The sequence below is a fragment of the Marmota marmota genome, unplaced genomic scaffold, assembly GCF_001458135.2.
Source record: "Marmota marmota marmota unplaced genomic scaffold, marMar, whole genome shotgun sequence".
NCBI lineage: Eukaryota > Metazoa > Chordata > Mammalia > Rodentia > Sciuridae > Marmota > Marmota marmota.
The window spans coordinates 3,252,874-3,264,704 of record NW_026000016.1 but is presented as its reverse complement, the minus strand read 5'-3'; the positions used below and the strand labels follow the sequence as shown (position 1 = coordinate 3,264,704).

General features: G+C 32.1%; 1 protein-coding gene across 8 annotated transcripts in view; it reads right to left on the bottom strand.

Moving 5' to 3' along the window:
- Positions 1-3,811: 3,811 nt before the first annotated feature.
- The window catches only part of Mindy3 (MINDY lysine 48 deubiquitinase 3), a 78,364-nt gene continuing 70,344 nt past the window's right edge, over positions 3,812-11,831 (bottom strand). For 6 of the 8 annotated variants that reach the window (XM_015483414.2, XM_048809059.1, XM_048809062.1 and 3 more), the window contains 4 exons: positions 11,699-11,771; positions 9,100-9,187; positions 7,563-7,634; positions 3,812-4,714 (listed from right to left, as the gene is read on the bottom strand). In XM_015483414.2, the coding sequence (XP_015338900.1) occupies positions 4,565-4,714; positions 7,563-7,634; positions 9,100-9,187; positions 11,699-11,771 (383 nt within the window). In that variant the 3' untranslated portion in view covers positions 3,812-4,564. Of the gene's footprint in view, positions 4,715-6,344; positions 6,476-7,562; positions 7,635-9,099; positions 9,188-11,698; positions 11,772-11,831 lie in introns of those variants that run through there. The other 2 variants (XR_001503268.2, XM_048809058.1) reach the window with 2 other exon arrangements.

Genomic DNA, 11,831 nt, shown 5'->3' with positions numbered 1-11,831 from the left:
CTTTGCCTTTCTTAATGCCCGATGAACAGAAGCCCCCAAACAAGGTCCAATTTATCAATCTAAATGAATCTTATATGTTTTCTTTTAAAGATATCTTTGACTCCTGCAAAATCATAAAAATATTACCCTGTGTTCATCCTTAGAAGTTTAGTTTTATAAATTCACTGTAGGTCCATTTTCCATTTCAAATTAATTTTTGTGTATGAACTGAGGTAGGGATTAAGTATAATTTTCAAATAAACACTAACCAATAAACACTACTTATTAACTAGAACATTTTCTACTTAGCTGTAGAACCATTTTTTTAAAGAGAATCCAGCTGTATTGAGTCTGTTTTGAAAGAGATCCAAAATGCTCAAAAGTCTTAAACTTTTTGAGCACCAAATTCCACACCACAAAATTATTAAAAATATTATTTAAAATTACCTTTAGCTATAAGGTATATATGAAATGCAATGAATTTTATTTAGGCTAGGGTTCCATTCCCAAAATATATCATTATGTATATAGAAATATTAAAATATCTGAAAAAATCCCAAATCTGAAACACTTCTTATTCTAAGAATTTCATATAAGGAATACTTAACCTGAATTTTGTTCCAGTGATTTGTTTCACTACCACATCTAATTATTGTAGTTTTATAAAGCATTTTGAAATTTGATAATTAAATCCTCTAAATTAGTTTTTCTACTTTCAGATTATGTTGGCTACTTTCAATCTCCCTTGTTTGCCATATAAAGTAATCAGTTTATAAAATTCTATAAATTAAAAAAAAAACTTGTGAGAGATTTTGATTAGAATTTCACTGAATTTAATCTTAATCTGGGAAGATTTGGCTAATTGTCTTTGAATTTATGAGCATGGTCTGTCTCTCCATTTCTTTATTGCTTCATCTCTTAGCAATGTTTTCTAGTTTTCAGCATAGAAACATGCATCTCTTTGACTGGATTTCTTCTTAGGTATGTGGTATTTTTTGATGCTATTGGAAATGATTTTCCAAGCAAAATTTTCTAATTGCCTATGTTATGTCTATAAAAATGCGCTTTTATCTTGTATCCAGCAACTGGCTAAGTTAACTTCAGAATTCTAAATGTTTCTACAGAGTATTTTGTGTATTATCTATGAACCACATTTTAACTTTTTAATTGCTTTTTACTTATTTTATTGCTTTATTACAATGGCTAGGACCTGTATGGGACAATACTATACAGAAGAGGTGAAAGATCATAGTGTCTCTCGAACTTGGGGAGAAAGTGTTTACTATTTCACCATTAAGAATAATTTTTTTGTAAATGTTCTTTATATAAGAAATTCCCCTCTGAGCTTATTATTTTAGTTTTTAATCAAATGCTTTCTATGCTCTATTGAAATAATTTTTCTCCTTTATTCTGTTAATGTGAAAACCACACGTTTTAATTTATTCATGTGTTTCAAATATGTACAGGATTTTTTCCCCCATGATCCTGGGAAATATTTATCTATAATATTTCCTTCTTGTTCATTGGGTTTTAGTATTGAATCAAGGTCATTCTGGAGTCATAAATTGAATGGTGTTGTATTTTTTTCTATTTCTTGGGAGAATTTTTTTAAAAAAATTGATACTTTTTCCTTAAGTGTTGGGAAGCATTTGCCAGTGAAGCCATCTAGGCCAAGAATTTTGTGGGAAGATTCTTACTAAATTTAATGAATATGGGATTTTCTTCATGTGTCAATTCTGCTATGTTGTTTTAAAAATAGTCCATTTGATCTAAGTTTTTAAATCCATTGGCATAATATAGCTCATAATTTCCTTCCATAATTTATTAATATCCAGAGAATTTATGTTCCCCCTTTTCCAAATTGTTTTGTTTTTTATCTTGATCTGTCTTCTCAGGTTTAACACTTTTATTTTTTCAGGGAACTATTGGATTTGCTGAGCGCTTTCCCCCTATAGATCTGTTTTCTATTTCACTGGTTTTTCTTTTAGCCTCACAGTTCAGTTGGTTTACAACCATCACCATGGTTTAATATTAGGTTATTTCATTACTCCCAAATAAACTCTGTACACACTAGCAGTCATTCCCCAATCCTGTTATCCCACTCCATCCCCATCCCAGCTCCTGCTAATGCATTTAAGTCTCGGTCTTGCCTAATCTGGAGATTTCACAAAAATGGAATCATAAATGTAGCCCTTTATGACTGACTCCTTTTACTTAGCACGTTTTGAGGTTCACCTACGTTTCGACATGTGTCAAAGATTCACTCCTATTTTCTATTCATTTTAGAGTCTTAGTTCTTAAAATTCAATATGTAATCATTGGAAACTAATTTTTGCATAAGGTGAGGTAGGGGTCCAAATTATTTAAAAACATTTTTTTAAGTTGTAGATGGACACAATATCTTTACTTTTATTTATTTTTATGTAATGCTGAGGATAGAACCCAGGGCCTCACATGTGCTAGGTGAGCACTCTACCACTGAGCTACCCCAGCTCCAAATTCATTCTTCTACTTGTGGATACTTCTTTTACCTTATTTATACCCTTTTATTTTCTTCGTGTATATTGTTGAGATACAAGCTTAGATTTCCAATTTGCAGACTTTCTACTTTTCTAATATATTCATTTTAAAACTATTTTTTGCGTATGCATTGCTTTAACTAATTTTATTAGGTCATTTTCATTATCATTCAGGGAAAGGGATATTGTAATTCCCATTGCAATTTTTCTTTGGCCTCTGGACTGTTCGGAAGTGTGTTACTTAATTTCTACACAGCATTTTCTAGACTTGCTTAATCTATTTTGGTAAGTGGCCCTCATGTGTTAAAAAAAAAAATACCTGTAGTTGTTTGACAGTGTGTCTACATCTATCAATAATATCAAGCAAAGGTCCCAGTCATGCCTGTCATATGTGTAAAGACATTGCCACATGATTCTAGCCCCTGGCCACTGAGTGTTTCAGCTGAGCTTCCAGACAGAGAAGCAGGCAAACCATCCCCCCACTGTGCCATTTGAACTTCTAAATGACAAAATCCGTGAAACTAATACAAAGATTGTCTTATGCCATGAAGTTTTGGAATGATTTGTTGCATAGCACAGTGAGAGCATCCTACTACTTTGTAGGGTAGATGATTATGAGAGAATCTATGTTTTCATAATCCTTATGGAATTTAAAGCTGAGTTAGAGAAATTAATTCAAACAATGTGTGTGTGTGTGTGAAGTGCGCGTGCGTCTGTGCGCGCGCATGTGCATATATTACATCTGAGGCAGCCAAGATTCAGCCAAAAATACTTTAAAAATATTTTTAGCTGGAATTCTAGTAGCTAGTATTGTGTCATAATTCTGAAACAAAATGTCACCAACTTATACATAGAAATCTCATGCCGCTTTTTTTTTTTTGTGCTAAAATTTACTTACTATATTGTAACTATTTGTACAAAAACAAAATAAAACCCCAAACAGATTCACACAGGAAGTATGCTGTTGAAGGTAAAGTTCAGCTCCAAAATATATAAGAAAATACTAAATGGTTGACTGCTTCACAAGTGAAGGCAGAACCAGCTCTGGCTGTTCAGGTTTCAAACTTCTGTGGAGCAAACTATTAGAATAAAGCAAGTCTGTCTCAAGTAAACAGGATGAGGCTTCTGCATCTTTGCTCACTGGTTTAGATGGCTGCCACCCAGGCTCTGTGCTTCTAGCTGTGTGAGTTAGCGGAGCTCTTAGGTAAAGTTTGGATCATTAGAAAAGTTTTGGATGCTGTGTTTTTCAGGTTGTCTAGACAGTAACATTTAAAAGTATTTGTTTATTTGTCACTAATGTAAGAATGCAAGGATAGAGTTAAAGAAAAAAGTTTTTATTTAGGCTATCAACTAGGATCATAATAAATAATGGAATATACTAATGTAGTAACAGATGTTCTCATGCATTTATCACATTTATAAATATACAAGAAAGCTGGCTTACAGGGCTGTTGGAACAAATTTGGAAAAGCATTTGGGAACACAGTGAAAGTTAACAGTGTTAAGACTATCAAACATTCTCTTTTCTATCAGTTTAAAAAATACATCCCCTAGACACCTGTGAATAAGTGGGAAGTTTTCAGATAGTTTCTACATTTTTAAACATGCCAGAGTTAAGCCAATTATCAAAGGATCTGGACTGATAAATTGTTATTTATCAGAATTTCTCATGGAAAAGATTTTTGAAAAGAAAAAATTAACTTCTGCATTTCAGTGTGAAAGCTGATATATTTATTATAAGCCAGAATCAATCAAACAATAAAATGTGCCTGAATGAAATAAACCCAAAAGTTTATACATAGTGATTTTGATACTTATCTGATTGCAAAAGTGATGAACTTTGATTAAAGCTTAATTTTGCTAGTAAATTTCAACACAAAGGGTTAAAATAGGATAAGCTTTAAGGTAAACCTTTAAAACAAATAATAAAACATTTTAAACACAAAAATGTGTTTTTAATTGTTATTTACAGTTAATCAATGATACCAGTGTTTAGCGAATTGCCAGTCATAAATCCCTCTCTCAACATCTGTTATTACAATCTTCCTTACAAATACTTAGGCAAATCAGTTTAGTGAAGGAGAGCGATCTGTGGTCCAGAGTAACTCAATGTATGGCCATTTGGTCTGGAGACAGCGTTTAATAGGCGTGTCATCTGTTTGTAGCATGGGATCTTCAAAACCCATAATGACTGCAGTTCCTTCTACATACATTACCTATTGAAAAAAGAAAACCACCAAGCTCAATCAATATTCTTAGTAAATTCTTCTGTGAGAACGTTTTTATAGGCTAGCAAGTTATTATATAGGGTTTTATGTGGAACTTCTCATCTATTTTGATAGAAATTATGAGTAAGAATATTTGCTTAATTAATGTGAAAATAAATTTGCAAAGAAATAGTGATATAGATTTTAAGTGCTAGCTGACCTGATGATGTTTAGAATAAAAGTATATGTGAATCACAAGACACATATAGACTGTTTTTAATAAGAAGAAAATCATCCTTCAAATAATTATTTAAAGAAAATTTCAATTATTATACTCATTTACATCACTTCTATTATTGTAATATTGAGGCACTCAGACACTCATGCCAATCTCATGAAATGGAAAGCCATAACAGAAATATAGCTATCCATTCTAAGGAGGATTCCATTTGCTCCTTTCAATTTAAAGATTGAATTTCCAGAGCTGAAGACAATTTGCATGTTTGGAAATTAAATTTGTTATTAAGTATTGCCAAAATTCGGCTTATGAATGTACTTTGTTCTGACATCTTTTTAAATTTTTTTCTCCATGATTTTTCATGTAGTACAATCAAATAGTAGGAAGAGGCTGATAGATCAAACTAGCCAGCACTTATGTTTTATGTGATCATTGTCACTGCATATAAAAATGGTCACTAAATACTAGAAAATTTTTATTCTTATTTCTTCCATTTCAAATAAAATACATAAAATGTTTTATGCCATATTGCACCAGTGAAAACCCTAACTCTTTACAAAGGGTTCTCTGTGTACATGAAAGCAATGGTCATTAATTTATTTTCTGTACCAACAGAAATTCTAACTATATAATTTAATAAGAATATATAAATTGCCTTCTTCTAAAGTATATACAATGACTCTTACATATTCATTGGTGGATACACACGATTATAATAATGTTCTTTCAATATAAAAGCCACAACTTATTTGACTAAGGAGTCAAATATCAGCCTTAAATGATAGTTCCCTAAAAGACACATTATTTCTACATCTAAAGTATTGCTAGGCCAGATAAATTTGGTTTCATATATCTAATTTTTTTAGAAAGTTCTAAAGACATTTTCTAGTATGAGAAATTTTTTTAAATACTTTATTTTGGTTAATATGTAAGTTTGTTTCTAGTGTTGATGAAATAAACTTACTATTAAAACTACAACTCTCACTTTTCAATTCCCCAAAGCAAAAGAGTCTTTTCCTGAGGAGTTCTCTGCAAGGAATATAACTCTCAAGTTATAATACTTGACAAGTAAGACTTATTTTCACAAAGAACTTCACTTGCTCATAACACGGAGAAGAAGGGCCTGGACACAGTACTGTGGCCCACTTCTGGAGACCTCAACTAGTTTTTGTTGCTTGGAGGATCAGGCATAGTAGTCCCCTTCCCTGTTTCCTCCAGGTGTTTTTAATAGCACCTCACTAGCTCCCAAGTAACTGCATAATATTATAGTTCTGTAACTTAATGACATTCATGCTTTGCTTTATAGTTGCTATATACTACTGTCATGTTAATATCCCCTCTGTTTTGATTTCTGATCTTTGTTAGTATGCCAGATACTTCGCACAAGCATAATTTGAAAACTTACTATACACAGGTAGCGTGGCCAAGCAGACCAAGGACAGGATTGGGAATCAGGAACTCAGTTCCAATCCCTGCTCTGTCAATGACTTGCTGTGTGACCCTGGGTGAGTCACTTAATCTCCCTGTCTTATCTGTAAAATATGGATAATATTTGACTACCTTGCAGGAACTGTGTAGGTGAATAACTAGTGACTATAAAGCACCTCTATTTCAAAGCTATGCAAAACTTCAAAGTCCAGATGAAGCACTCATTAACACACATTAAGAAATGACATCCAAGTTTTCTTATTGACAATTTATATTTTGGACCTAATGGAACTTTACTTTTATATTATGAAAATAAAAGTAAATTTTAGTATTTTAGATTTAACCAAAATTATGTATTCACATTATAATCTATTTTCTGTTGCCATTTCCAATTTAAATAGTTATAAAACCAGCATGCATAGATCAAATTAAAAAGGCATGTTAGGGATTATTCTTTCTAATATTAGCTTTATTTACCACAACTGTTTCTTGAATAAATACAAACATAATAGACATTACATGTGTACACAAAGTGGTATTTCATCAAAACAATGAAGTGGTGAGACAAAACTTTTGCTTAGAACACATGAGTCACCTTCATGCCTTTGAGTTACAAAGGAAAACAGAAAACATAATGGGGAAGAGGGCATGTTCTGGGCTAGACTCCTTAAGTTTCAATCCCAGCTCTGCCACTTTCTGGCTGTTTGTCCTCCGACAAGGTTGCTTACCTGTGCTTCAATTCCCTCTTCTATAAAATGGGTATAAACAGAATACTTCATATAATACCTGATAAATGCTCAATAAATGCTAGACATTGTGGTTATTTTAACCCTTTAAAATATTTTTCTTAAATTCTATTGTCACCTCCTTCTGCATTTAAATGCATCTGTAACGTCATTCACTATACTAACCATAATGCCAATTTAGAAATATGTACAAAGCCAAGGGTAAAACTATGCATGTAGATGCAGTTATTTTGTCACAGTGAAACTATTGCTCCAATGTAGATCTTCAATGTACCATATCATGTTGAACAAATCGATATGACCAATTCTAAAATATGTTTTGATAGTAAAGAGACTCCTGGAATAACCTTAGGTAACCACTTTATAGGAATCTGACGTTGCTATATACATATGTACTTATTTCATCAACCCAGTTGAAGACAAATTGCTATGTGAATTATCTTACCTTTTCATTATAATTTGATTGCTTCAATCCATTGTAGTGGTAGACAGTAAAAGATTCTGGACCACTGGAGCCCTATATAAATAAAGTACTATTAAAACTTTATATCATTTTATCAAGCAATCTGTAATTAGCAATGAACATAAAATCAAAGTTTCTTAAATGCTGATCCTTTCATTGGGGAATCATTTGACAAAGCAAAGAACTTAAATGGAGTAATTCCCAGAAAACCAAAAAGCTGCAACAGGTGCTTCTGGGGAAGAGATTGGGAAGAAGGAAGTATAAATTTTCACTGTAAGTTCTTCTTCACTTATGCTTAGCTATGTGCATGTAATATTTTATAACACAAAAATACTTAACTAAAATATTTCCCTACTTTTACTCTTTTTAATAAGTTTTCCCTTTCAATCAACATGGAAGAACATTGGTATCACTCTTGCACAGACAACAATTATATAATGCACTGATATGCTTCCAACTTAGTCTACAATACTGGGTTATGGGTTTCATTCCAAAAAATATCATTTGAAAGCTTAACTTTTAATTCATAAAAAACACTATGAAAATAACAACTATCTTAAAATTTAATAATTATACCTTATAAATTTCCTTCAACCATTTTTTCATTTTTATAGTTTTTCTACCTGTAGAAAAGGTCTTATTTTTTTCTTTTATGATTAAATTACTGGTACTAATACATTTCTTTTATGATAGAGGTAGAAAAGAAATTGGAATTTCAACTGAAACAATGAATTTCAATTTACAACATGTTGTCTGATAAAATGACCACCATGTAACTATCTAAGTAGTTCAGTTCAGTAGTAAAATTCTTAGATAAGAAGACAACACAGGATATAGAATTAGCTTGCCAGTGACCCAGACAAAACTCAAGGGTTTTGTAACAGGCATATATTCTAAATAACTGAGCTACTATCAACATCCTACAGAAGACATGTCCCAGTATGAAAAAGCACAGCTCCACTGAAACAAAACACCACCTTTTCTTTGATACAACTGAGATTCTCCTGGAATTTAGGTTAACTAGTAGTGGCTCCTATTACCTATAGGCACCTTTACCCTCATTTCTCCATATTTAAAAAATTCTTAGAAGATAAATACTAATCTATTAACAATAGTTACACATGAGAATGAACATGGGGATGAGAGGGAATGGAGGATCTTTTTTTTATTCCATATACTTTGGAATTTTATCCTTGTAGAAAAAAACAATATGGTTATATATAAATATTAGTGTCTGCAGTATCCTTTGCCACCTTCCCTGCTCCAAGCAGCCATCACTACTGGCACGTGTGTATACCTCAGGCACACCAGAAATGCACTGCCAAGCTCTGCATTAATGTATTGGTACACAGGGCTCTGACCTCTCTGCATGGAGAAGTTCTTTACATAACAGAGTATTCTTAGTCTCTCATATACACCTTAGGACATTTTAAAGAAGTAGGAAAAAATACCCAAACCATGACAGATGATGCCCCTCCAACAGAACAAAACAATAAATGTATTTCTTCAACCATGTTACCTGATCAGGAAAAAATTCTTGAAGAAATGGACCCAACAATATGATTCCTAATCCTTCTGGATCTAATTTATTCTTCATGAGATTTATACTATAGGAGAAAAAAGGAAAACAGTGAATACCAAAGGGGGAAGGTCTTATTTTTTTTCTTTTATGATTAAATTACTGGTACTATAACACATTTGACTGCCAAAAATTCTAAAAGCTGTTCTTTTTAGAATCTTAATGACAAATACACAGGAATGACATTTAATTTGCCAAAACTTGGTTATTTTTAAACCAGAGTAATCTGTTACTATTTAAAATTTAAATTATGATGATGACTTTGGAATATTTTTGTTCCTTATTAGGTAGTTTAAAAACCAAGGCTTAAAAACTCAGTCTTGTTACCTCCCAAAGGCAAATTTTCTTGCTTCACAGGTAAGCCTGAATTTAACAACGAAATGAAGCATTTAACTTAAAAAAAAAAAAAAAAGTTCATGTTCAGCCTAAGAAGAAAAACATGTCAAAAGGCAGTGGTACATCAGATAATCAAAAATGTTTTTTAAAAAGGTTATTTTTAAGATCTAAGTGAGACAGTCTTAAAATGCTTACTTGAAGGTTAAAGAGGAAAGACAATCACCAAAGAGCTGAAATACAGTGAATTAGAGTAAGTGGTAAGTACTTTATTGGTCTAGCAGTAGTCTAAAGAAAATAGAACTCTATATAACCTTTGCCATTTAGGTGAAGTCAAGGTTAGTAAAAAGTGTTATGTATGACTAGAAAGACGATATGTTAAAATGGACTGAAATCTGGAGGGTTTTAAGAAACAAAAATGGTCTTTTCAGAAAAGTTTTATTCTCTCAGCTATCTCAAACTATAATTCCAAGTTAAATTTAGCTCATTATATAACAAGTAAAACACTGTGTTTGGGGTTTCACTGGGCACTTCTCCTCTAAGGTTCAATTCAAGTCAAAATGAATCTGGACATCTTCTGTGGCTCAAACTCTCAAGAGATGGGCAGCAGATGCAGCCCATGACATAGGCCAGATATAGTCAGGGGGTTTGAGGACTTCCTGACTGGGAGTGTGGGTATTTTGTCTGGGTCAATGACTAGGAGTTTATTTCTTAAAGAGAGTTTAAGCTATCCTTGTAAGGGTAAGTTTTGCTTTAAGGTTTAAGAAAGCCATATGTGCACTGCAGTAGCCATGTCTCCTGTAAACTCCAGGGCAGGCTGTATCTTATGTGTGGTATGGTGAGTGGGCTATTTGCATCCTACAGCCATGTATCTCTTCTAGGACACTACACAAAGGACATGATATTTTAGCAGGACTGAGCAAGGCCAGGTTATGGCATGAAACAAATGGGCACATTTGTTTATATTTACAATATTTAACTTTTTAATGTATTCTAGATTATGGGCTATCACATTTTATGTGAATAGGCCAAACTACAGAATGAACTTAGTCTTTCAGCTACTTCTAAGAAAACAAGCTGACTGAATCATCTATACTAACTATAATTCAAGGCATACTATGTATTCTGATGAAAAAAGGGCAATTACATATGCATGTATCCATGCAAGAATTTGAAAATAACAAAAAAGACCCTTTCTCCTTCATCTTCCCATCTTAAGAACTATCAGTAACCAAAATTGAGTTCAGTTCTCTTTTGTAAATTAGAGCAGGGCAAACAAGATGGTCTCTGTGGAAATCAGTCTGGAAGAAAAACAGTAATTACTCTTTTATCATTTATCAGACCAGTTCAACTCTGAATTTCTTCTAAGCTGAAATAATTTTGTCTAATTATTGAGAATGGGTAAAATAATGTTTTAAGACGACTGAAACATTAATTCAGATGTGATTAGTTTATAAGTATTCCACATTTCCAAAAAAGCAGACCTGAACTTATTTAAAAATAGGACCAAATTCTAAAAACTGTGTATACTAATGTTTCATGTTGCTTTTGTTTTTACTGTTCTGTAAGCGAAAGTTTATTCACTGTCAGAAAAAACGTGAAGAAAAAATTGTGCAGAAAAAAAGGGAAAAATTGGGAGAGATCTAATACACATAACCACTTTATTACCAATGAGAAAATATTTCTTGTTAAAGATCTTACATCTATAAAGAAAGTTATGTTTTATAGATTGTTAATTTTAGAGGAATAACAAGATAAGACAAAGGTAATACTAAAATTCTGTACCCTAAAATATACTGAAGTCATTCACAAAGGGTTAAGATCAGTTAATCATTTAGAAAAGTGCAATGTATTTAGTCATCTTTATTTAAGATTGAAAATTAGAGGCCTGCTGGTTCTTTTATTATTTCACAGAAACCACAAAAGAAATAAAATCTTTAAATGGAATACCTGTACTTAAAACTTAAAGACATTTTCAGCACTTCAGAAAAAGCAGCAGTACATGGTGGGAAAGGAAGCTCATTTTAAATATGTTAAGTCTCTACTATCATAATGGATTAGTTTGATTTCTTTCTAAATCTTTATTTTATATAAATTGCTAGTTTTTATAATGCAGGCTTAAATTTTTTAAAAAAGATAAATATAATGTTTAAAATATAATGGAATCTTTTTGAGTTTACAAAATGACACTCCCTATTTAGCTTACTATTCAGGATCTGAAACAAGGTCCAATGCTTTCATTACGTCTTCTAGAAGTGAATCAGCTATGAATCCATTATCTGAAAAAAACAAGTATCAGAAAAAACTTCAAATAACAGTTTACCTCAAGAAATACTAGT